Source organism: Penaeus vannamei, chromosome 17 (genome assembly GCF_042767895.1).
Source record: "Penaeus vannamei isolate JL-2024 chromosome 17, ASM4276789v1, whole genome shotgun sequence".
Classification (NCBI taxonomy): Eukaryota; Metazoa; Arthropoda; class Malacostraca; order Decapoda; family Penaeidae; genus Penaeus; species Penaeus vannamei.
Window position 1 is genome coordinate 4698891 of NC_091565.1, and position 27500 is coordinate 4726390.

At 43.3% G+C, this 27500-nt stretch overlaps 1 protein-coding gene across 19 annotated transcripts in view; it reads left to right on the plus strand.

Moving 5' to 3' along the window:
- The window catches only part of dpy (fibrillin-like protein dumpy), a 255844-nt gene that overhangs the window by 77947 nt on the left and 150397 nt on the right, over positions 1 to 27500 (plus strand). For all 19 annotated transcript variants that reach the window (XM_070131759.1, XM_070131777.1, XM_070131778.1 and 16 more), the window contains exons 3-5: positions 1626 to 1821; positions 7964 to 8068; positions 14323 to 14439. In XM_070131759.1, coding sequence (XP_069987860.1) covers positions 1626 to 1821; positions 7964 to 8068; positions 14323 to 14439 — 418 coding nt within the window. The remainder of the gene's footprint in view (positions 1 to 1625; positions 1822 to 7963; positions 8069 to 14322; positions 14440 to 27500) is intronic.

The window sequence follows — 27500 nt, forward strand, 5'->3', positions numbered from 1 at the left end:
AATCAGTGGAAATAAAATGGGGGAGGTCTCAGGGACGCCAGGATAAGGAGTGGCGAGGCAGGGCGGGCGGCGAGGAGAGGGACAGGGCGGTCTGAGGGCCCGAGAGGAGACACGTTGCACAATCTGACGGCGTTTCACTTGCACTTTTGTCTTGAGGAAAGGGCAGAGTCACGCCCGTCAAGCTGAAGCGGCGCCAGCGAGTCCTCAAAACGAGGAAAAGGAGACGAGAGGGAGAGAGAGAGGGATAGGGGGAGAGGGGAGGGAGGGGAGGAGGAATAGGGGCAACGTGAAGGACAGTAACTGTATCCCTATCGCCGTACATCCGGGATTTCCCTCTCGTTCTGAGGTCGACGTCGGGGCGCGGGCTCGAGGCTGACCTGGCTTTGCATCTCGGCCTCGGGAAAAGTTCCGTTTGATGCCTCCTGCAAGAATGTATCCAGTGAATAACATATAATATAAGCGTGAATAAGGTGAAGGGAGACAGGTGTGTGAGTCACAGAGAAAACGGGACAAGTTGTGAGCGTGGGCTGGTCCCTCACACGATCATCAGTGGGCGAGTCTTACAGGCTTTCCTCCCGACTCGTTTTGCGGGCTTTCCGCACAAATGGCACGTCCGCAAATGATTCTAAACCTTTGATTATAAATAACGTATATTATAAAGGAGGAAATCACCATAAATAAAAGTAAAATGAATGATTTAGCTTGATATTTGTAAGCTAGTTAAGCAACACATGACGACTTGGCACCTGATGTTGCTGTCCTTGACAAACCAGGCGCTCCCACGTACGGGCTACTGATACCGTGCGTGCCCGGTTATACTCACCGCTCCTGGCCCAATGCTGCGCTCTTGCTTGCCGTGGAATACCCAGACCACCAAGTAGATCACTGCATTTCACTCTCTCAGTCGCCTCTGGCTCTCAGGGAACGCAGGAACCCATTTCCGAGGAGGATTCGCTATCCGGAAGGGACGCCGCGGAGCCTCTTGACACCGTCCGGCCCGCCAGGCAGCTTTTGCCAGGCTGGACCGAGTGAATAATTGATTCACGCTGACGGTATCTCGCGGAGGCAAATATGAGGCTTTATTCACGACGATTACATGAATGATATAAAGAATATACAGTGCATTCCCGCCCGCCTCGGATCACGAAACAGACCACGCCTCGACGAGAAGAGCAGCGGGAGGCAGACGCCCTTTTAGCATTTATAACGTCATCCCATACTTGGCAGGCGGGCCGCTATCCCTGGCCTGTGTGTTGATGTTTGACGTCGCGTCGTTGTACATTTGGCAGCTTATGGGAGGTTGCCGGAGGGGGATGTACGATACTATTTAACCGCGGACTTTACAGTATACAAGCCTTTATTATATGAATATGCGAGATTATGCATATTCTTGAGTGTCTCATTTTGTTGCCCAAACTTTGATTTATTCTTCCAGATGAACAAAGATGATATACCAAAGCTTCATAACATACAGTAAATAAAACTACACATATTACTCACTAAACATACTTTTAACACAACACCCTTTTCACACCACGAAAATCTACATGAAATCTCCTCATGCATTTTAGAGAACATCCCTAACAGCCATATAACTAACCTCTATTTCTCTCTCTCTTTTCCAGGTTTCTGCTCAAGTGAACTTAGGACAAGGACTTCAAAGAGAGATATTTTTCTTAAATTTAGAAGACGGCTACTTCGGCTGTCAAGTGAACGAGTCCACAGACGTACTTCAGTTATTCGAAGTGTCGAGACTTTGTGATGGGACTCCGAACTGCTTCTTAGGATCCGATGAAAACTTCCAAGAACTTAAATGCACGAGTAAGTATCTATGGCGTCTTGACGGTGTGTTGTTTAGGTACATGTCGTCTGTTGAGGAGTTTAGAATATGTCTAACTCCCCATAGATGGATAAGTAGATATAGATAGATAGAGAGGAGATGGAATATCTAACTCAACGATACGAACAGTTTTATTCAATTGGCCGAAAATTATAAATTTCTAATCGAAAAAACAAACATGTCAAAAGAATTATCATCTAAACATCAAATGTCCAGTTTTTACAAAAGGAAAAATAAATTATTCAGCGTGTCACTAAACCTCAGTGGTCACTGGCCTATATAATATCAGCCTTGATCTGTTATCCTCTGTTCCCATTTTCTTTGGAGGAAGAAAAATAGAGGACGGGAAATGGTCCAATTTTCTTCGATTGACCGCGACACATTGACCAAGACGGAGGAATATGGGCCATGAATAAGAATTATTTGATGGTTTGTTTTTCTGTAAAGAGTATTTGCTTCGAGACGACATGATTATGATCGAATAAGTGATAGATAGATTATGATAGAAGGTTTGTGAAGGAATTTCAATGCGAGAGATTAAGCAGGAGAATTATCATTATTATTGGAATTGTTATTATTCTCGGCTGCAAACGTTTAATAGAATTATTCTCTCATTTTCTTGTCGACTTTATCATTTACTTCGAGATTATCCGTCATTCTGAAAACAAAACTTATTGACCAAAACAACCATTGGCTCGCCCCTCCCCCTCTCCCCCCTCCCCCTCCCCCAGCCCCTCAACCCCCTCCCCCCACCCTCTCCACCCCCTCCCCCAGCCCCTCAACCCCCTTCCCCCAGCCCCCCTACCCCCCCCCGAACCCAAGACCCCAACAACAAAAGGAAAATAATCCCTGGACTCAGAGCCTTTGTATATTCACTTTCTTCCCGACCATCTTGATCGGACTCCGGCAAGGGAAATTGCGGGCGTGGAAAGGTCTCGTCGCCGCCGCCGCCGCCCCCGCCTCCTTCCCGCTGGCCAAATGTTGCGTTTCCTGAAGGTTTCTCAAGATCTTTGTTTGTTTGTGTGACGTTCTCAAGATCTTTGTTTGTTTGTGTGACGTTCTCAAGATCTTTGTTTGTTTGTGTGACGTTCTCAAGATCTTTGTTTGTTTGTGTGACGTTCTCAAGATCTTTGTTTGTTTGTGTGACGTCTCCTTTTGGCGGTGTTTACGGACGCTGGGGGAAAGGCGTTGTTTGCGTTGTTTTCTTTGTATTTGCCTTTTCTTTTTTATCATTTTTTGTATACTTTTACTTTTTTCTTCCTCTTCTTCTTTCTTTTTTTTCTTCTTCTTTTTTCTTCCTTTCTCCCTTCCTTCTCCTTCTTTTCCTCTTCTGCTTCTATTCTTCTATTCCCCCTCTCGCTCTTCCTCCCTCCCTCCTTGTACCCTCATTCCAAACACAGAAAATGGAGGTCGGTGAGGGAGGAGAGTGGGGAGGGGAGGGGAGAGAGGGGAGGAGAGGCGACGGGGGACAAGGGAGAGAGGGAGAGAGGAGAGGAGAGGCCCCGTGGGGAAGGGAGAGAGGGGAGGAGAGGAGAGGAGAGGTCCCGGGGGAAGGGAGAGAGGGAGGAGAGCAGTAAGGGGAGGAGAGGAGAGGCGACGGGGAGAAGGGAGAGAGGGAAGGGGGAGGGGGAGGGGAGAACAGTATATCTTCGTCCCGTTTTCTTTATCACCATAACGAGTCATGTCATTAGGAAATCACCAGTGACCCACAACCTGTCCTTGCCAAGGCCTTGTCGGGTCATTGAGCTTTTGGGGGTGACGGTGTACCATTGCAGACATATCGCCGGACTTCATTGCAGACGGGGGTGGGGTTCAGTTCTTTCAAGTTGCAAAGAGAAATTAATGAGAATGCAGAAAGAGACAGATTCATGCAAGTAACTGGAGTTTACGGATGAGCAATGTATGTGGGTGTGAAGAGAGAGGGAGAGAGGGGAGGGAGAGAGAGAGAGAGAGAGAGAGAGACAGAGAGAGAGAGAGAGAGAGAGAGAGAGAGAGAGAGAGAGAGAGAGAGAGAGAGAGAGAGAGAGAGAGAGAGAGAGAGAGAGAGAGAAAGAAAGATGAAGATCTCTATAATCCCCTGTACATTACCTCACCTAAACTCCAGAAACTTTCTAAAAACTAACAAAAAATAAGAGAAAAAAAATCACTTAAAGTCCCCCCCCTCAAAAAAAAAAAAAAAAAAAAAAAATGAAACAACGATGGCCACACTATGAAAAAAATACGCCCCCAAAAAATATATCTGGATTTGGGTCAATGTGCCCGATGTCAGTCAGATCAAAGGGATCGGCGTGGCCACTTATAGGGATCCCGTTATCGCATTTGTGAGGGAAAGGAGGTGGTGAGGGAAAGGGAGAGAGGGGAAGGGAAGGAAGGGGGGAGAGGGGGAAGAGGGGGTGGAAGGGAGAGTGAGAGAGGGAGGGAAGGGAAGGAAGAGGGAAAGGGGGAAAGGGGTGGAAGGGGAGAGTGAGAGAGGGAGGGAAGGGAAGGGGGAAGGGTGGAAGGGAGAGTGAGAGAGGGAGGGAAGGGATGTAAGAGAGAGAGGGGGAAGAGAAAGAGAAGGGAAGTGAGAGAGGGGAAGGGAAGGAAGGGGAGAGAGGGAAGGGAAGGAAGGGGGTGGAGAGTGAGAGAGGGAGGGGGAAGGAAGGGGGAGAGGGGGAAGGAGATTGGAAGGGAGAGTGAGAGAGGGAGGGAAGGAAGGGAGAGAGGGGAAGGAAAGGAAGTGAGAAAGGGAGTAAGAGAGAGAGCGGGAAGATAAAGAGAAGGGAGAAAGAGAGAGAGAAGGAAAAAGAGGTAGGAAGGGAAGGTAGGTGGGAAGAGGGGAACAGAAAGAAGTGAAGAAAGGAGTGAGAGAGAGAGAGAGGGAGGGGAAAGGGAAGGACGGAAGGGAGAAATAGAGGAAAGATAGGGTGGACAGGAGGGCAGAGTGAGGGAGGGAAGGGAGGACGGTAGTGACAGGGGGCGACAGAACTAAACCAGAAAATAAGACAGGTGATAAAGGTAGAGAGATGGCGAGAAGAGAGGAAAGCAAAAGAGGGGCGGAAGGAGGGAGGAACGAAAAGAGAGAGCTATTGTCTGCATAATCAGCCGCCCCCTCCCACTCCCTCCCTCCTCTCTCCATCTCCTCTTCCTCCACTCGTTAGCGATCTCTCCTTCCGCCTCCTTTATCACGCTCCATCTTATTCTGACCTTCTCCTACTACGATTATCAGCCATTTTCTCTATTTGGCCTTCTCTCCTCCTTTCTCTCGCGTTCTACTTCTTCTCCCTTCCTCCGAGAAAGATAAATAGATCGATAATTTCGTCATTAAGGTCATTTTCGTGAAATCTCCAGCCTGTCATTATGTCTATCCTCATTTCGAAGATGATTCAAGAGAAACTTATGAAAAAAGAATCTTAATTATCATTTAATTCATTAATAATCTCAGTCATTTGATCATTTTACCCTCCAATTATCTTTATACCTATTAATCATTTCTACGATTATAATCTTTATCATATCTATTATTTCACCTTTTTATCACCACTTCTCGTCATAATCATATGAATAGTAAGATGCAATGCGCAAAAAAGAAGAGGTTACTAGAAGCACATGGAATAAATGAATAGAAGAACAGAAGAATACATGAATAGAAGGTCAGACACCCATATGGACAGTGAGTCAGCTGGTGATAAGAATAAGGGTAATGATGATGATAATAACGGTTGTAATGATACTAAGAACGGTAATGATAATGATAGCGATAGTAATGATGATACTAATAGTAATAATAATTCCGAATAAGGGTAATGATGGTGATGATAACGGTTGTAATGATACTAATAACGGTAATGATAACGATAGCGATAGTAATGATGATAGTAATAGTAATAATCATTCCAAAAAAGTATTATTTATATAAAATCACACCATCAACGCGATAAAAATAAACAAGATCAATAAACGAAACAAAAGCACATCGACAACAAGAGGATCGGACCCGCCAACGCCGTCCGGAATCGCTTTCGAAAACGGTTTATGCGGAAATCGACTCCCGAGACTTCCGGCATCTATAGTCGTAAGGAAAACAGAGGTTAGCGAAGTGTGTCAGAGAAGGGGAAAGAAACGGGGACCGCGGTGGAGAGTCTTAAATATTCTTTTCCATAAACGTTTCGGGATTGCGAGTTTGGTAAGGGTGTGGTGGGGTTGGTGGGTGGGGTGGGTTGTAGGTGGGGTGGGTGGGGTTGGTGGGTGGGGGGTGGGGTGGGTAGGGTAAGGTAGAGGGGAGGGGTTACGGAATGGCTGAGAAGGAGGTGGGAGGGTGGATAATTGGAGTTTAATTAGAGTAGTGTTTTTTATAGTTATTTGTTCATCTATTCATTGATTAATTAATGGATTATAGTGAGCGTGAAATCCTTCCCTCCCTCCCCCTCCCTTCTCTCTCCTCTCTGCCCTCTTCCTTCCCTTCTCCCCTCCTCCCTCCCTTCCCTCCCTGCCTTCTTCCCTCCTTCCCTTCTCCCTCCCCTCCCTCCTCCCTCTCTCCCTCCCTCCCTTCTCTCCCTACCTCCTTCCCTCCCCTCTTCATTTCTTCCCTCTCTCCCTCCTCCCTCCATTCTCCCTCTTCCCTCCCTCCTTCCTCCCTTCTCTCCCTACCTCCCTTCCCTTCTCCCCTCTCTCCCTCCCTCCTCCCTTCCCTCCCTTCTCCCTCCCCTTCCCTCCCCTACTCCCTCCCTCCCTTCCCTCCCTTCTCCCTCCCTTCCCTCCCTCCCTCCGTAAAGACGACCTCTATCGGCGTGAGTACCTCGCGTGCGCAGATGCTGACGTTGCGGTCCCGTCGAACAGCGCCAAATTTTCGTAAAGTTTGCGGAGAAAGCTTTTGCCGCTGTTTACGTGCGCGCGCGAGTGTGGAATCGTGGAATATTATTCACCGAGTCCCGGGGGCGGAGTTGTTGTTTTTCTTTCTGGTTGATTAGTTTTGTTTGTTTGTTTGTTTGTTTGGGCGAGTATAATTTTTCGAGAAGAGAAAAATTTACGGTGTCGTTGGTTGTGTTAGATGATGATCCATCTCCTGATTATAGAATAGATACCTTTTTTTATATCGATTGATCTTATGTTGCTATATTATCCTATTTAATTTTGATATGACGGCCACTCTTTATAGCAGAAACAAACCTACAATAAGAAAAATCAGTAATTTACAATAGTCTTCCTAAAAAAAAAAGAAAAATAGAAAATCATTCTCACATTGCTCCATAACCCAGAGACTTCAACGCAGACATAAATACCAATCTATTTTCATTATTATCATTAAATTAATAAATGTTATTTATTATTATCATTATTTAAATTAATAAATGTTATTTATTATTATCATTATTTAAATTAATAAATGTTATTTTTATTATCATTATTTGAATTAATGAATGTTATTTATTATTATCATTATTCAAATTAATAAATGTTATTTTTTATTATTATTATTTAAATTTTAAAAATGTTATTTATTATTGGCATTATTTAAATTAATAAATGTTATTTATTATTATCATTATTTGAATTAATAAATGTTATTTATTATTATCATTATTTAAATTAATGAATGTTATTTATTATTATCATTATTTAAATTAATAAAGGTTATTTATTATTATCATGATTTAAATTAATAAAGGTTATTTATTATTATCATTATTTAAATTAATGAATGTTATTTATTATTATCATTATTTAAATTAATGAATGTTATTTATTATTATCATGATTTAAATTAATAAATGTTATTTATCATTATCATTATTTAAATTAATAAGTGTTATTTATTATTATCATGATTTAAATTAATAAATGTTATTTTTCATTATCATTATTTAAATTAATAAATGTTATTTTTCATTATCATTATTTAAATTAATAAATGTTATTTATTATTATCATTATTTAAATTAATAAATGTTTTTATTATTATCATTATTCAAATTAATAAATGCTATTTATTATTATCATTATTTAAATTAATAAATGTTATTTATCATTATCATTATTTAAATAAATAAATGCTATTTATTATTATCATGATTTAAATTAATAAATGTTATTTATTATTATCATGATTTAGATTAATAAATGTTTCCCTTCTCTCTCCCTCAGATGACTGCCCGTACACACAAGGCTACAAGTGTGTGAACGGAGCGTGTCTGGATGGCCAGTGCCACTGTAATGATGGTTACGGTGGTTGTGGTTGCGAATCTCCAGGTGAGTTGTGATGCGTCTGTCTGTTTTATTGCTTTTTATTGTTGTTGCTTTTTTTGTTTTGTGTGGATTTTTTTCGTGTGGGTTGGTTATAGTCTGGAGGATGGGTTGGTATTTGTGGTGTGTGTTTGTTTGTTTGTTTGTTTGTGTGTGTGGGTTTGTGTGTGATTGTTTGTGTTTGTTTATTTGTTTGTGTTTGTGTGTGAGTGTGAGTGTGTGTGTGTGTGTATATGTATGTGTGTGTGTGTGCGTGTGTCTGTGTATGTGCTTGAGTGTGTTCAAAATTTAGTAAAATGTAGTTTGGTCTTAGCGGACCTGTGTATAGTGAATGTATGTTGGTGTATACAGTAGTAATATTTATTTCATTAGAATCTAAAATTTCAGCAGATAGACTATGAATAGCACAAGTATGCTTATTCACATACAGTTAATGAATGTTGCATGTGTGTATTTTCTACCATACATGGTTGTTGATATTGGTTATAGAAATTATATACCTAACATATGGACGTCCGTATGTCTGTATATGTTTCCTCATGTACGTTTCAATGTGTATACCTGCGTTACCGGTGTATGTGTGTTTGTGTCTGTATTTGTGTGTGTGTGCGTGTGTCTGTATTTGTGTGTGTGTGTATCTGTATTTGTGTGTGTGTGTCTGCATTTGTGTGTGTGTGTCTGTATTTGTGTGTGTGTGTCTATATTTGTGTGTGTGTGTGTGTGTGTATTTGTGTGTATCTGTATTTGTGTTTCTGTGTATCTGTATTTATGTACGTGTGTGTGTATCTGTATTTGTGCGTGTATGCGTGCCTGTATGTACGCGCGTGCTTCCGTCCCTGTGCGTGCTTGTATATCTCCGCGTACGTCAGCTTGCGTGCGCGTCTGTTGAGCTTGTGGTCAGCAACCTCAGCATTCCTCACGACACAGCACTTGTACTTCATTTGTCCTTGAAACATTACCGAGCCGTCTAGAGGCGTGAGTGCATAAGGTCGGGTTTAGCTTGTGACAAACATTGCCGTTTCTGTATCATTTGGGTCGTGGGTCTGTCATTATTATTTTTTTTCTTTTTTGTGTTCTTGTTACTTTGTATGTCTATGAATAGAATTAGTATGTTGTATATTATTATTTTTTTTCGTTTTTAATTTTTTTCCGTTATCTTTGCACTGTCACATATATTCTTCTCTCTCTCTCTCTCTCTCTCTCTCTCTCTCTCTCTCTCTCTCTCTCTCTATATATATATATATATATATATATATATATATATATATATATATATATATATATGTGTGTGTGTGTGTGTGTGTGTGTGTGTGTGTGTGTGTGTGTGTGTGTGTGTGTGTGTGTGTGTGAGTATATATATTTTTTCCTTCTTTTTTCTTTTCTTCTTTTTTTCTCTTATCTTCGTTATCATCGTCGCATATATTCTTATCTACCGATGACAGATTGAAGACGTGAATGATAGAGAATGAATGATAACTCTTATCATTCATCATTTGCGGGACTAATTACTAATTACGAGTCACCTGTTAAAGAAACCTAATTCATTCTTAATTATGTCTAATGGACGTATGGCCACTTTCACGTTGCCACAAGCAATCAGAGAGAGAGAAATGTGATCTCTCTATCTTTCTTTCTCTTCTCTCTCTTTATCCCTCTCTTTCTCTTCTCTCTCTTTCTTTTTTTCTCTTCTCTCTTTCTCTTCTCTCTCTCTTTATCCCTTTCTTTCTCTTCTCTCTCTTTCTTTCTCTCTCTCTCTCTCTCTCTCTCTCTCTCTCTCTCTCTCTCTCTCTCTCTCTCTCTCTCTCTCTCTCTCTCTCTCTCTCTCTCTCTCTCTTTCATATTCGCTCTTGTCTCCCTCATTCTCCTCCTTATTCCCTTCCACCTCTTGCCCTCCCCCCCTGTCCTACCCTCCTTCCCCTCATCCCCCCTCCACCCCCTTCACCCAATTTTCCCTCCTCCCTCTATCCTCCCTCCCTCCTCTACCCCCTCCCTTCACCCCATTTTCCCTCCCTCCCTTCCCCCCTCAACCCCCCTCCCCCCCCTTCACCCAATTTTCCCTCCTCCCTCTACCCTCCCTCCTCCCTCTATCCTCCCTCCCTCCTCCCTCTACCCCCCTCCCCCCCTTCAAACGCGCCAAGATGACGTCATCGTTCGCGGCTCCTTGTTTCCGGTCCCGAAAGGCGGCGCGGAGCGAGGTCGAATGCGGTCGCCGTTCTGGGTCGTCGGGGAAAATGCTCGGTTTTGTTTTATTCATTTATTTTATTTTATTTCATTTATTTGTCTATTGATTCATTTGTCTTTTTGGCCCTTTATTTATTTATTTGTTTTATTTATTTATTTTTTATTTTATTTCATTTATTTATTTATTTGTCTTTTTGTCGTTTTTTTTTTGTTTTTTGTTTGGTTTATTTCTTATTTTATTTTTTATTTTATTTCATTTATTTATTTACTAGTCTTTTTGCGTTTTATCTATTTATTGTTTGTTTCATTTCTTATTTTATTTGTTATTTTATTTCATTTATTTATTTGCTTGTCTTTATGTTTTTTTTTCTTATTTTATTTGATTATTTTTATTTATCTATTTGTTTTTATTTGAGAGGGTTTTCTTCAGTCACTTACGTACACATACATATAGAAGCATATCTGTATGAACAGTCACATACACACATCTATGTACACTAAAACATACATACACACACAAATAAACAAACACACGCACAGATAAAAATAGACATGTGTGTATGTATATATCTACATCTATATGTGTGTGTATGTGTTTATGTATGTATGTATGTATGTATGTATAAATGTATGTATGTATGTATGTATGTATAAATGTATGTATGTATGTATGTATACATGTATGTATGTATGTATGTATGCGTGTCTACAAATATCAGGAAAGAGAACAGAAAGAGAGACACACGCACATGAACAGCCAAAAAAAAAAAAAACGCACACTCACGCATGTGCACACCCACCACCAAATCCACACATGAAGTGGAACAAAGAGAATAAATTAACTGACGTCTTAATGCAACATTTGCGTGAGGAGAGATGTTGCGGATGCGTGGTCATGTAATTTTCTTTGTAATTGATAATGATAAAAGGATTTGTTATCATTTGGCCGAAGCGAAGAGATGGAGAATGGGCGAAGGGAAAAGAAAAGAAAGAGAAGTAGGGGAAGGAAAGGAATAGGGAAATGAGAGAATAAGAAGAGAGAGCGAAGGGAGAGTAGAAAAAAAAAAACGAAGGGAAGCGTAAAGAAATTAAAGCATAAAACATAAAAATAAATAATTTTCAAAAACCTAAAAAAAACACACACAAAAAAAACAACAAATAATAATAAAAGAAGGAAGAGAGAAACAAGAGAAGAGCGAGAGAGAACCCGGCGTCCTTGTGGGCGAGCGAGAGACCGCAGACCGAAGCTGTGGCCGACGACGAGCCATTAAGGGGAAACTGAACAAAAACGGGTAAAGAAAACGGACATTTGTCATTCATTTTTTATCTTTTTTTTATATAAATGTTTTGTTTTTGTTATTTTTTTACGCCTTCTTTGTGGAGTGATTTTCTCTCGGTTGGATGTTGTTAGGAGTGAAAGCGGTGTTCTAATGAGTGGCGTTGGGATGAGATAAATTGGGGTAGAGAGATAGGGAATTAAAGAGGAGATAGGAGAGAGAGAGAGAGAGAGAGAGAGAGAGAGAGAGAGAAAGAAAGAAAGAAAGAAAGAAAGAAAGAAAGAAAGAGAGAGAGAGAGAGAGAGAGGAAGAGAGAGAGAGAGAGAGAGAGAGAGAGAGAGAGAGAGAGAGAGAGAGAGAAAGAAGAAGAAGAAGAAGAAGAAGAAGAAGAAGAAGAAGAAGAAGAACATAAAGAAGAACCTCAAGAAAGAAAGAAAACAGAAGCGCGAGCGGAATTGAATATTCAAAAAAATCCAGAATTCAAAATTCCCGCCAAAAAAACCGGAGTAAAAGGCGCCATCCCCTCGTTGCTTTTCGCGGCATTAACGACTCCCCCATTAAAGACCATTAACCCATTACGTCTTCAGGATTTCTTCTTGGAGCATAAGGAGGTAATGAGCAGGGTGGGGGGAGGGGGGGGGAGGGGGAGGCCGATGCTCGCTCCCCGTGATGAATAAGAAATAGATGATAATGATAATGATGATGGTAAGAGAGAGAGAGAGAGGGAGGGAGAGAGAGAGAGGGAGGGAGGAGAGGGAGAGAGAGACAGAGAGAGAGAGAGAGAGAGACAGAGAGAAATAGAGAGAGGTTGATGAGAGAGAAAGAAAGAGAGAGCCAGAAAGACAGACAGAGAGAGAGAGAGAGAGAGACAGAAACAGAGACAAGCAGACAGAAGTAGAGAGAGGTTGATGAGAGAGAAAGAGAAAGAAAGAGAGACAGACAGACAGACAGACAGAAAGAGAGCCATCCAAAGAGACAGAGACAGAAACAAAAAGACAAGGGCAGACAGATAACCAGACAAACAAACAAAACAGACACAGACAAAAACAGAGAGAGACCTCGATAGATAGATAGACAGACAGCGAGCGACTCTGCTAATGGTGTCCGACTCAAGGGCGTTGATCTGGCTCTCGCACCAACACCGCGCATCGCTAACTCCACATGGGGGGTCTTCCTGGTGTGGGAGGAGGAGGGGGTGGGGGAGGAGGGAGGTGGGGGGGGGGGGAGGGGGAGATGGAGGAGGGGGTGGGGGAGGAGGTGGAGGAGGAGGGGGAGGAGGAGGAGGGGGAGGTGGGGAGGGAGGAGGAGGAAGAGGGGGTGGGGAGGAGGAGGTGAGGGTAGGAGGAGGAGGAGGAGGGGTGGGGGGAGGGAGGTGGGGGTGGGGGGAGGAGGAGGAAGGGGGTGGGGGGAGGAGGAGGGAGGGGGTGGGGGTGGGGTAGGAGGAGGAGGAGGAGGGGGTGGGGGTAGGGAGGAGGAGGAGGAGGGGGTGGGGGGAGGAGGAGGAGGAGGAGGGGGTGGGGGGAGGAGGGAAGGGGGCTAAGAAGAGGACGAGAAGAAGTAGAGAGAGAGAGAGAGAGAGAGAGAGAGAGAGAGAGAGAGAGAGAGAGAGAGAGAGAGAGAGAGAGAGAGAGAGAGAGAGAGAGAGAGAGAGAGAGAGAGAGAGAGAGAGAGAGAGAGAGAGAGAGAGAGAGATTGAGAGAGAGAGAAACAGAGACAGAGAGAGAAAGAGAGGGAGAGAGATACAGAGACAGAGAGGGAGAGAGAGAAAGAGAGAGAGGGAGAGATAAAGAAAGAGAGGGAGAGATACAAAAAGGTAGACAGAGAGATGGAGAGATAAGCACGAAGGAGAGAGACGGAATGATGGCAGGGCAGAGACGGAGAGCCGAAGGAAGGTCACGAAAACGAGAGAAACTCGCGACGGGAAAATTAAATAATGGAAACGAAGGGTTAAGGATGGTGGTGCGTGAGTGAAACTTCTGAACGAAAGGAGGAGGAAGGAAAGGAGGGAAAGAAAGGGAGGGAGGGAGGGAGGGAGAGAGAGGGAGGGAGGGAGAGAGGGAGGGAGAGAGGAGGGAGAGAGAGAGAGAGAGAGAGAGAGAGAGAGAGAGAGAGAGAGAGAGAGAGAGAGAGAGAGAGAGAGAGAGAGGGAGGGAGAGAGAGAAAGAGAGAGAGAGAGAGAGAGAGAAAGGTGGAAAAGAGAGAAAAATGGAGATAAATAAAATCTTCAAGACATCACTAATTCGGGAAAAAATTACGTTTTCAGAACTAACGCGTTTTTTTTTTTTTTTTTTTTTTCCCTTAAGCTGCTTAATAAGTGTGTGTGCGTGCGTGCGTGGGCGAGAGCGTCCGTACATGCGTGTGAACCTGTTAGCATTCCCATAAAAATGTGATCTGTCTCTCTTTCTATCTATCTATCTTTCTTTCTTTTCTCTCACTTCATCTCTCTCTTTCTCTCCTCCCTCCCTCTCTCTCTCTCTCTCTCTCTCTCTCTCTCTCTCTCTCTCTCTCTCTCTCTCTCTCTCTCTCTCTCTCTCTCTCTCTCTCTCTCTCTCTCTCCCTCTCTCTCTCTATCTATCTCTATCTCTATCTATCTATCTATCTATCTTTCTTCTCTCTCTCCCTCACTCTCTTTCTCTCTCTCTCCCTCCCTCCCTCTCCCCCTCATAATCCTCCATTTCTCCCTCATTTATAGCATCCAACAGACGCCATACCTCCTTCTTGCCCCAACTCCATACCTCCTTCTTTCCCCAACCCCTCGGCCCCAAAAACACCATTTTAACCCCCTTTGTCTCTTCTTTCCAGACGAGAACGAGTGCAAGTACCGCCCCTGCGACGTGTTTGCCTCCTGCACGAACACCCTCGGCTCCTTCTACTGCACCTGCTTCCCCGGCTACGAGGGAGACGGCTTCTCGTGTAACGGTGAGTACGCTGGCTATTCTCACAGGGACTTGGGACTTTTTCGCGGTGGGAGCGTCTGTGTGTGTGAGAGAGGTTATTTTCACCGTTTGGTCTTGTCTACGGGGGAGCTCTTGTTGTTTTTTGTTGTTGTTGTTGTTTTCTGTTGGTTTCGAGTGGATATGATTTTTGTGTGTGTGAGAGAGTTTATTTTCACCGTTTGGTCTTGTCTACGGGGGAGCTATTGTTGTTTTCTGTTGTTTCTTGTTGTTGTTGTTGTTTTTCTGTTGGTTTTCGAGTGGATATGATGTTTTTTATTATTGTTTATTCATTAATTTATTTGATGTTCGTTTTATTGAATAATGGATTGTTCGAAATTAGGTTTCAGTCTCGTTCCCATAAGTATCTCACGCGTATGGTCTATTTATCTATCTATTCGTTATTCTATTTACACAAAGATTCTTAAAAAAAAAAACTTGCATAAATAGTCTTGTCCATGAGTTATAGAAAGCGCCAGAGCTATATCTCACAAGGTCCCGCCATGAGCTGTGTCCGCCTGACCTTTGCACCTCCCCGAACAAGAAAAGTCAGGGCTGCCAACATTCCCGATGGCGTCCGTGCCGTAGCGTATGGTAGATCATCGACTTCCTCGCGAGAAATTCTGTTGTTGGTTATTTTTCACTTGGCTGGTTGTATTTATGGTTTATTTGACTGTAGGGTATCGGAATATGTTTCATTGCTGGATTGTTGTGCTATTGGAAACGTGTAACGCCTTTTTGTTTGTACTTTGGAGGAAAAAAATCTAAAGTTCAGAGGTTTTCTGTAAATATCATTTTCATCTTGGAAATTCAGATACGCATAGATTACGTTCTATGATCTTAATTGAGGTAACATTACGTGCCAAATATCTAGCGAAATACGTATTGCGAAACCCTCGTAATACAATCAATTTCTTTTTTTAATCGAATTTCGAATGCGTGGTAGAAATTCCCATAGGCAAAAACCAGGCATGCACAGGCGCGGTCGGAGCAAGGTTAGCGCGCGAAAATTATGCCGATAATTACAGGAACGCGGTTTGGTATTGTTAATTGAGTAAAGTTATATTGTTTTTAAGATCTTACTGTGTGTGCCTTGTTATGAAATCCAGATTCAAAAGAAGAAATGTTCGCACTTGTAAGCAATTCCGTGGTAAAATCGTATCATTTTTTTTCTCAATTGGGAAACGCAAGAATGTTCGAGTTTGGCATCAACTTAACCGTGGGGAGGAAAATAATATCATGGTGTCTTCTTCACAGGCTTTCTTATAGCCCACAGTATAACGAAAAGCGAATTCTATCAAATTCTAAAATAGCGTTCGAAACCACTGACCCGGAACCAGTATTAGAGCATTCGAATCACGCGTCAAAGCCGAAGCCGACGCCGAGGCCGCTCCATGGAACGCGACTCCCACAGAAAACGGGAAGAACGATGGCGAAATAATAGACAGGGATCATTAACAAGAATGGTGGTTAAACCGAATATACTTTATCTTGTCAGGCCCCCAGCGTCGTACGGTCGCTTTAGCCGTGTTGAAACATGTGCCATTGTTCTTTAGGCCCCTCGTATACTGTTTTCAAAGATCTTACTTTCCGTTTACTTTCTCATTCTTTATATTTCCGTACAGCTTTGCCGTTTCTTGATCATCATATAGTAAAGATTAATAAATTATTACTCAGATCTTCCCTTTTTTCCATAAACGAATTGACGCTATATTTAACGCAACTTACCGGAGAATCCCCCCCCCCCCAAGCCAACCTATTTCGGATCATAATTACACCAATACCTGTCCGAAAATAAGCGTTCACGCACAATCGCCCATCGCGAATCCTCTTCAGAAGGGATCCAACACTCCTTCAGAGGCGGTTGAAAACTCTATACCCCAGAAATAACGATGTTCAGTTCAGACTCACAGGGTGGAACACCAGTTAACCCGTTTTCTATACAATGCGAAAAAAAGGCAAAGAAAAGGGAAAGAAAAAATGTTTAACAGCCTTTAGACTCGACTCTAAAAGAAAGGTTTAAACCCTAACGCCATCCCACCCACAGTGATCTATAGACTTACGGTTCGTGTCAGTATATCCGTTCACAGATTAGAAACAGGGCGCATGGAGGAAGATAAAAGAATAAACGAAAGGAAGAGAAAAGACGAGAAGACAAGAGACACCGAACAAGGGACGAAAAGAAGGAAAAGAGTTAATTTTCCAGCCTGTTTCAGAAAGTCTTTCCCTCTCTCTTTCAAAATGAGGCTTATTTTCAGGGCGTCTTTCGGGCCGTGGCGAAGGGAGGAGAAGGGAGGGGAGGGGATAATCTTGGGCGAATTTGGGAGAAGACAATAGCCGTGAAAGAGGAGAGAAAGAGGAAGGGAAGGAGATCCTCGTCAGCTTCTGTGCGGAACATCGCTCCAAACAGGAAGAGAAAACTGCCACGCCTCGTTTGGCCGTCTGTGCAAGTGCGCCATTCGAGGGACTTGCTGTGCGTGTGCGTGTGTGCGTGTGAGTGTGTGTGTTTGTGTGTGTGTGCGTGCGAGTGAGTGTGTGTGTGTGTGTGTGTGTGTGTGTGTGAATATATATATTTATGTATATGAATATATATATGTACACACACACACACACACACACACACACACACACACACACACACACACACACACACACACACACACACACACATCTCTCTCTCTCTATATATATATATAGATAGATAGATGGATAGACAGATAGATAGATATGTATATATTTGTATATATATGAATATATATGTATATATATATATATATATATATATATATATATATATATACACACACACCTTTAGAAAAGCACGGAACAAAGAGCCTAAGATGGGAATCTGTGTCAACTAAACCTTTAACCTTTCCGAAAGGGAATCGTGAACGACCTTTCTTAAAAAAAAAAAAAAAAATAGTTTTCTTTCCTTTTTATAAAAGTTATCGAGTGAGAGATATATTAGTTTATTCCGAACCTATTGCACAGCGAGGAAAATATGTGGATAAGACCCATTTCTTCCCTATTGTGAGGCAGGCATCGTATATAAACCTTTCCCCTATTGTGTAGGTAGAAGCGAGAGACAACCCAATTCCAGGTCGTTATAAGGCAAGACGTAAATAACACAAACTGATCTCTTTGTGGCGACTCCTCCCGACCCCAGTACACACACGCACACACACACACACACACACACACACACACACACACACACACACACACACACACACACACACACACACACACACACACACACACACACACACACACACACACACACACACACACACACACACACACACACACACACACACACACACACATATATATACACACATGTGTCTGTGTGTGTGTATTTATTATATGGATATATGCATGTATGTATATATATATATATATATATATATATATATATGTATGTATGTATATATATGTATACACACACATTTATATTTATATATATACACATATGATATAGAAAACCCATTTTTCTTATCCCTCCCCCTGTCCCCCTCCCCCAACCCCCTGCCCCCTCCCCCCGAACCCTTCCCCTCCCCCCTCCCCGCAAAGAAGGACCACCATCCCCGCCCGTTCTTCAAGCCCCCCCCCCTCCCTCCCCCCCCTTCGCCCTGGCCTCGGGGGCGGCGCCGGGATGCTGCCTCCGTCACGGGATGGCGCCGCTCCCATCCCACGGGGGTCAAGCCCTTACGGTACAGGGAGCTTCTCTGCGCACGCTTGAAAAGGAGAGAGAAAGAATTTAAAAAAAAAAAAAGGGAGATGAAAGGAGAAGAGAGGACTAAATGGTGTGAATTTGGACGCCGTTCTGGGAAATTACGCTCGTCAGTGGGATTATTTCTTTACGCTTTGAGAAAAAGAGAAGAAAAAGAGGGAGAGAGAAGAAAAAAAGAAGAAAGTGAGAGAAAGAGAAAGAGAAAAAAAAGTAAATGTACAAGCTGAAATAATGATCATTTAAGAATATCTAAATGAATTAGATTTACAGAATCAAAAAAAAAAAAAAAAAAAAATGGTAGAAAGACATAACATATATAAGGATAACAAACTATATCTCTTATTCTTTCCAACGACCGTCAAGTATACACACAACGAGTATACTTAAGGCTATACACACCGGCGTTCTAAATGTCATATAACGGTTTTGTAATGTATAGAGAAGGATACGATTACACTGTGTGAAGATCGAGGGCGTGAGAAATTTTCCCAAAGCGACAATGATTTATATATATTGATGTTTACACTTGCCCTTTTTAATGATATAAGGAAGAGGTATCTGCGTGAGGATTTTTGTAACACATTGCTTTTGATATCATTATTATTGTCATTATCGGTATTATTGCCAAATTTATTATCGTCGTTATTTTCATCATCTTTATTATCATTATTATTATCACCATCCTTATTATCAATATTATTATCACCATCGTCATTATCATTATTATTATCATCATCCTTATTATCAATATTATTATCACCATCCTTATTATCAATAATATTATCATCATCCTTATTATCAATATTATTATCAAATTATTATATTTCCATCAAATTATTTCTCATCGCCTGTTTATATAAAACTGACATTGAATTAGTAATGAAAGACACATTTGTAAACTGTTTTCTTGCATGACGTCACAAAAGCAAAACCAGCATGTTACTAAATAATTTCGTGGCTGTATTATAATATTTATCAAATGTTCTCTCTCTACAAACTATCCTATTACCCATTAGTACCGAAACAACAGCGATAGAGAAGATAGTTATTACCAATTGATATATACGCACCATTACGTAATTGCGACGATCGTGTCTCTACATCATTTTATTGTTTTATGATCAATTTTCCAAGTGACACAGATGGTAAGGAGAATTTCGATTGAAATAACGGCATCACGATTTTTATTTTCTTTCTTTCTTTCTTTTATAACCATGATAAGAGAAAGTTTTTTATTTTATTTTATTGTTTGTTGCGTCTTCGTTTGTGATGGATGGAGGTCTGAATTCCAGAGTGATAACTACTTTCTGTTTCATTTTAGGTGTGTATTTTTTTTATTTTTTTTTAATGGATTGCGAGAGAAATTATCGTAGTTTATATAGAAAGAGAAATGGAAAAAAAGGGAATTTGGATGGATTGCGAGAGAAATTGTGTATCGTTGTTTATATAGAGAGAGAAATGGGAAAAAAATAAGAATTTGGGGGTATATATTTTAATGCATTTTTATATAGAAAGATGAATAGAAAAAAGGATTTTAAGTGTATATTTTTAAATGCATTTATATATAGAAAGATAAATTTAAAAAAGGAATTTGGGTGTATATTTTTAAATGTATTTTTTTATAGAAAGAAAAATAGAGAAAAAAAACGAAATTGGGTGTATATTTCTTATGCATGACTGACTTCCGTTATGTTTTATAGTCATGCAAAAATATCCATCATTAAGAGACAGACAGACAAGTTTCCAGAAACTTTTGCTTTCCATTTCGCTTCATCTTCTTGGCATCGTTATTCTTATATATCTCTTTCTTCGCCTCAACCTCTCCACCCCACGACTTAACCTCACAGAACACGCCCCCAGCCCGCCCACACGACCCCCTCCACCCCCTCCTCTGCCGTCACTTCAACCACCCTGTTGACCTCTGGAACGCTACCCCCCTTCTCCCCCACCCTATGACCCCTTAGAACCCCTCCCCTCCCCCTCCCTCTCTCTCTCCCACCCCATGACCCTGTACCCCTCCCCTCCCTTCTCCCCCACCCCATGACCCTGTACCCCCTCCCCTCCCTTCTCCCCCACCCCATGACCCCTTAGAACTCCCACCCCATGCCCCCGTAACCCCTCCCTCCCTTCCCCCCACTCCATGACCCCTTAGAACCCCCTCCCCTCCCCCTGCACCGTTGTAACCCTCCACCGCCACCGCGACGCCGCCACAACCTGCCCTGGGGCTTCGGGCGGGCAATCACTGCCTCTCGCTCTCGCACAACTCTCGCTCTCGGCCTCTTTATCTCTCTCGCTCTCGCTCTCTTTATCTCTTTCTCGCTTTCTATATCTCTCACTTGCTCTCTTAATCTCTCTCGCTCTCGCTGTTTCTCTCTTTCTCGCTTTCTTTTCTCTCTCTCTCTCTCTCTCTCTCTCTCTCTCTCTCTCTCTCTCTCTCTCTCTCTCTCTCTCTCTCTCTCTCTCTCTCTCTCTCTCTCTCTCTCTCTCTCTCCTCACGCTATCTACTATCTACCCGTTGCTCCTCTCCCTGAAATTGGTTAATTGGCGTCAAAGTCAAGAATTCCGCGGTTTGTCTCTTCCTCCAGTTATCCTTCCTTCTTATCTCGGTGAAGGGGGAAGGAGGGAGGAGGAGGAGGGGCGAGGGGGAAGGGGGGAGGGGGGGAGGTAGCCTGAAGGAGGTACTGGTCAAGAAGGACACGTGACCCAGGAATGTGACACCGTTTTTGTTTTGTATTTATCCCTTTTTTTATTCATTTCATTAGCGTTTTCTTTTCTTTCTTTTTTGCCTTGTTTTTGTTTCATTATTCACTTACATCATTTTATGGTCAACCGAGGCATTGTGTGGCCAGCGGGCGTGGGGTGAAAGGGGGCGTTTCGAGCCGGACCGCAGGAGTGTGTAAAAGGAGTTAATATGGAGGGAACCATAGCACCATCCGGAACAAAGGAAGGGGATAAAAGACCGCGTCTTCTTCAAAATAGGAGAGGAAAAAAAAGAAAAAGGAAAAAAATATATATTTGGGTAAAAAAAAAAGTATCTACGCCCGCTTCCCTATTAGGTAAAAACCGCAGTTGATGTTTAGGTAAACTCGAACGCCTTGCATTGGGCCTGGTAATTTCCCCAAGATGGCGGCCGGGTGTCGCGTTTCCCGGATCAGAAAGTGATCGCCGCCGCCGCTTCCAAAGCAAGAATGTCCAGCTCAGTAAACCCGTAGATGACGTAACGCGGGCTGTAAGTGAGAGCGCTGCCTGGCGGGTTCGCCTCAAACACCTGACGTTACGGCTGTCACACAAGGACGCCGTCACGAAAGGATGAATAGGACATTCAGGCGCAATGCGATCGTCTTTTGGCAGCGTCTTTGCGCCCCGGGGGAAAAAGAGCGAGCTGTATTTGGTAAAATGACGCTTTCCTTCCGTGTATTTCTGCTCATCTAGGTAAAGAGACCAGAAGAAAGTCGTATTTGGACTCGAATCTTCAAATGTTTAGTATTCAATAGGTTTTCGTCCATTACGGATGTCGTAGTTCACCTCTCGTGATGAAGATTACGCGTCGATTTGAAAAGACGTAGACTTTCTTAGTTTCACTTGTTCTTCCTCCCCTCCCCCCCTTCCTCCCTTCCCCCTCCCCCACAAACAAACACTCGCAACCGCACAATATCATAATTACCCCGAGTCATAACTGTATCGGCCATAACGAAAAGCAACAGCAACGGCGCGAACCCTTTTAACCTGCGTGGTGGGAGATGGAGTCGGTGGTCCTGGGCCGCGTGGGACCCCGACCGGGACCCGGAGCTTCCAATTCCCCCCCGGCGGCGCTGAGGACATTGCACTCTCGCGCTCACACACTCGCCTAACACTCGCTCGTCTGTCAACACTCTCACACTCGCTCGTGTGTCAATACTTCCACGCACTCGCACGGCTCTCGGAGGAGCTCGCGGGGTTCTGAAGGGGCCGACGGTAATGAACCGAGGCGACGAATGTGCAGCGGGGGTTTGCAGCGGGAGGCGCCGGCGGGAACGGACCGAGGTTTATCGCGCCGTTTTCCTGGCTCTTCTGGGATGATTTTACGCATGACTTTATGCTCGTGTTATTACTATGCGCGCGCGCGCACACGCACAAGCACACACGCACAAGCGCACACGCACACACGCACACACACACACGCACACACACACACACACACACACACACACACACACACACACACACACACACACACACACACACACACACACGCACACACACACACACACGCATTTATATGTATGTTTGCATATGGATATGTGTACACACACACACATAAAAAGCACACCGACACCCATACCATCCATACAGACATCCATACATACGCACATACAAACTCATGCGTACGAATGTACAGGAACCTCAGCACGCGCGGCGTATGTATTTCGTTCCTGTAATTAGCCAAGTATAAAGGGTTCAGCGGACCGACGGCGCGCAGGTGAGAGTAACGTTGTCTGCGTCGTGACTCGATTACCGAAGGGCGATTTTAGATTTACTTTCTGTTGGAAATGCGATGGGGTGTTTTTTTTTTTTTTTTTTTTTTCTCTCTCTCTTTTTCTTTCTTTCTTTCTGTCTTTGGTTGTCGATAGGCGCATATGGACGAGAGTATTTTATCGGAACTGATGTCCGGTTTTGCGAAAAAAAAAGGAATTTTGAATAGGGGGAGAGAGAGAGAGAGAGGGAGGAAGAGGGAGAGAGAGAGAGAGAGAGAGAGAGGGAGAGGGAGAGGGAGGGAGAGAGAGAGAGAGAGGGAGGGAGAGAGAAAGAGAGAGAGAGAGAGAGTATAAAATAAATTCGATTAATGGAGCTAAGGTCCACTGAGTCTGTTTTTCATTAATGGACCAACTCGTGACATGACCGTGAGCAGTGACCGACGCTGTCAACGCGTAACTGTCAGATTTGATAGATGTCATTAGAAAATAACTGACAGTTATTTTGTAATCACGAAAGTAATATCGAAATGAAGTACCTTTTGGAAATTGCAAGTGAAGTGGTTTGAAAATCGCCTTTACGACTCTAGAAATAACACAGCATCGATAACTCCTTGGGTTTTTCTCAGATGAAAAACTACAACAACGAAATTTCGTAACAGTGCCTCCGGTTGAGCGAGAACGAAATCGCTACGTTATACGGATCTCGATTACGAATTCTCTGAACGGCATAATTGGTAATCTTGTCGGATTGCGGTAGTCTGGAAGATGCCAAATGTCGTTTTTTATCTCTCTTTTTTATCTCGGAGTTATAAAGTTAAGTCGTTCTTTGTCTCGGGCTGATGAGTACGACCTCCCAACGGAATGATCTGATTTGGAGTAGATAGAGCTACGGAATGGTCTGATTTGGAGTAGATAGAGCTGTGTTTTGCATATTTTACATTTAAAGAAAACTTTCCCGCCAATTTATCTCGTTCACATCCGTTTTCTTTCGGCGTCTTTGTAGGGTAACCGCCCAGAACGCGAGGAGAACTATCGATTAATTTTATTTATCATGTTTTCTTTATGAATCTTTCCCCTCGATATGGGTTGATGCTTTTTTCCGCGATTAATTATGATCTAGCGGGGAGCGTAGAAGCTGCCGGATATTCTTTAACGTTAAGATTCACCCGCCCTGAACGTTTGTTTACCCGGCCGTTTCCGGGTCAATAAATGACGAGTGATTTTTTTCTTTTTTCTTTCTCTTTCATCCGAAATTTCCGTATTTATCTTTTGTTGTATTTGTGGATTTGGAAGATTAGATTATGATGAAATATTCGGGAATTATGTAATGTGTTTGGTGATTGTGTGAGCGTTATATAAGAAGATTGAGAAAGAAAATGATTCATGTTACTTTCTCTCTCTTTCATCTCTCTCTCTCTTTTCTCTCACCATTTTCTCTCCCTCTCTCTCTCCTCTCTCTCTCCTCTATCTCTCCTCTCTCTCTCCTCTCTCTCTCTCTCTCTCTCTCTCTCTCTCTCTCTCTCTCTCTCTCTCTCTCTCTCTCTCTCTCTCTCTCTCTCTCTCTCTCTCTCTCTCTCTCTCTCTCTCTCTCTCTCTCTCTCTCTCTCTCTCTCTCTCTCTCTCTCTCTCTCCCTCTCTCTCTCTCTCTCTCTCTCTCCTCTCTCCTCTCTCTCTCCTCTCTCTCTCTCTCTCTCTCTCTCTCTCTCTCTCTCTCTCTCTCTCTCTCTCTCTCTCTCTCTCTCTCTCTCTTCTCTCTCCTCTCTCTCTCTCTCTCTCTCTCTCTCTCTCTCTCTCTCTCTCTCTCTCTCTCTCTCTCTCTCTCTCTCTCTCTCTCTCTCTCTCTCTTTCTCTCTAGGAAAAAACGTATTATGCCATGAAGACGCCATGAGTAATGGCGGACATGAAATAATCATTACTCTATACGTGACTGACAGTTCCTAGAATCATGCACATTTTGAGAGAGGAAAAGAGTGCGCATGTTTTAGCAATTTCCGTAACATGTTCTTCCGTGTTTATTTTTATTTTCATTCTATATCATTTATTTATTCATATTCATTTATTTATTTATTTTATTCATTTATTTTACTTCAACGTGGGTGGTTTCTAGGTAAACAAACTACGTCAAAAGATTTTTTTAATAATCGTAATTATGTCCTCCACGAGAAATAGCAAAATCATTAAAAAAAAATAATAGTAATGAAATATTTATTACGGATATCAGTACTGACGAAAAAAAAAATATTACTTTCCCGTCACGTCAATTTCATGTCGGATAGATTCAAATCGTAATAATGGCGATTCTTTTCCGGATGAATTGCTGTTTCTTTACCGTTTATTCGATTATACTTTACTGCTGTTTCTGTACCGTTTATTCGATTATACTTTTCGATGTGAAGTGTCTTCCCGTTAGGATTCTAAGAGAAAAGATATGAAACGGTTCTGTGTCGTTAAAATAGATGCTATGATTATATGTTATATAGTAGCAGAGTGTTACGTTTATCAGATTTCGGATAATTTCGTCTAGTGGTGCTTCTATTTATATTTTGACGTTATTTTTCTTCTTTTTTTCTGATTTTTTTTTCGAACACGTCCCCCTATATATGATTTTTTAAATTATTTTAAATTATATAAGTGACTTTCTTAACACTTATTCCCTCCAACTTTTCGAACATTTTTCCCCCGCACCATCTTCCGAATATCTCTTCTAACACCATTTTTTTCTCTTCATTTCTCCCCTTCAACTTTTCTAACACCCTTCACCCTCCCCCCCCCCATCCCCCGCTAATTTCCCCTCCAAAACTTTTCTAACACCCTCCCCCCACCCCCGCCCCCCGCTAATTTCCCTCCCAAACTTTTCTAACACCCTTCACCCTCCCCATCCACCCCCCGCTAATCCCCCCCCAACTTTTCTAACACCCTTCACCCTCCCCCTCCCCCCCCCGCTAATTTCCCCCCCAACTTTTCTAACACCCTCCCCCTCCCCCCCACCCCCCGCTAATTTCCCACCCAACTTTTCTAACACCCTTCACCCTCCCCCATCCCCCCCCGCTAATTCCCCCCCCCCAAAAAAAAAAAACTTTTCTAACACCATCCCCCCACCCCCCGCTAATTTCCCCCTCCAAAACTTTTCTAACACCCTTCACCCTCCCCCTTCCCCTCCACCCCCCCCCCCCGCTAATTCCCCCCCCAAAAAAAACTTTTCTAACACCATCCCCCCACCCCCACCCCCCGCTAATTTCCCTCCCCCACCCCAACTTTTCTAACACCCTTCACCCTCCCCATCCACCCCCACCCCCCGCTAATTTCCTTCACCCTCAAGAGCGCTCTAACGGTACAAGCAGAAGAACTTTGAAGATCTATTAATGAAGGTAATTGCGAGACCTCTGCTTTCCCTCAGGCGACTCCCTCCCTTTCCTCTCGCCGGAATGAGATGAGATGTCACGTGATGTGTAATTGGGTGATTGTCTCGTCTGTTGGTTTGGCTGTTCGCTTGTTTGGTTGTTTGCTGTCTTTGTGTATTGTTATTCGTTTTATTTTTATCGTTTAGTTTCTTCTATCATCGTCGTCAACGTTGCCAACGTCTTCCTTTTCCTCTTCCTCCTCCTCCATCTTCCCCTCTTCCTCCTTCGTCTCTTCTTTCTCCTCCTTCTCCTTCTTCGTCTTCTTCTTCTCCTCCTCCTCCTCCTCCTCCCCCTCCTCCTCCTCCTCCTCCTCCCCCCCCTCCTTCCTCCTCCTCCTCCTCCTCCTCCTCCTCCTCCTCCCCCTCCCCCTCCTATTCCTCCTCCTCCTCCCCCTCCTCCTCCTTCTCCTCCTCCTCTTCCTCCTTCCCACCACCATTAATCCTCCAAACAGACACGTCCTGTAGCTCCTTGAAGGATGTCTTCCCTGGATCCACCTACAGGGAAAGGGGGGGGGGGGTTATAAATGACATTATGGGCGGAGATGGGCGGCGGCAGGTGTTATGGGGATGGGCGTGGCGAGAAGATAAGCGTCGATCAGTGGGCGGGGGTGCGGTTTGTGGGCGGCCGCAGGACTTTTAGACTCTTTCCCTGGGCGCAGGTGGATAATGCCAAGGATGCTGATCTTATTCTTGTCATTTTCTCTCTCTTTCTCTTTCTCGTTCTCGGTTTCGTTCTCATCCTTTCTCTTTTTTTTCTCTCACTCACTCTCTTTCTCTGTCTTTATTCCTCTCTCTCTTCTCCCTCTCCCTCCCAACCTTCTTCTATCTCTTTCCCGTCTCTCTTCTTCCCCATCATCTCCCTCCTTTATCTCTCTCCTGTCCCCCCCACCCAAGCCTTCCTTTATCTCTCTCCTGTCTTTCCTCCCCCACCCCCCCAAATCTCCCTTCGATACCCACATCCACACATCTGTTATTACTCCCCTCGCCCCCTCCCCCCTTCCCCCTCGTTATACTCCCCTCCCCCTCCCCCCCCTTCGTTATATCGTGCTGGGCCGAGAGCCAAGACCTGTTTCTCGAGGTCATCCACATCTTGTCGACGTCGAGGAAGAGAGGGATAGGAGGGGGAGAGGGAGAGAGGAGGGAGAGAGAGTGGAGAGGTGAGGTGGAAAGAGGGGGGAGGGAGGGAGGGACGGGAGGAGAAAGGGGTGGAGAGAGCAGGGGAGAGAGATATTGGCATTTCCAGATATTGTATATTGCCTTTATCGATTTAGGATTATTTAATTCATATGAAAATATTTGTCTTTTTTATTTAGAAAATCATCTCATCCTTCCTTATCTATTTTCCATTGCGTCAATACTATAAGAAAGAAGGGGTTTCCAGTTCATACTGCATATGGTCCTTTCTCGACGTAAATGCGCATTTCCCGGGTAAAAAAAAAAAGAAAATAAAAGAATGGAAG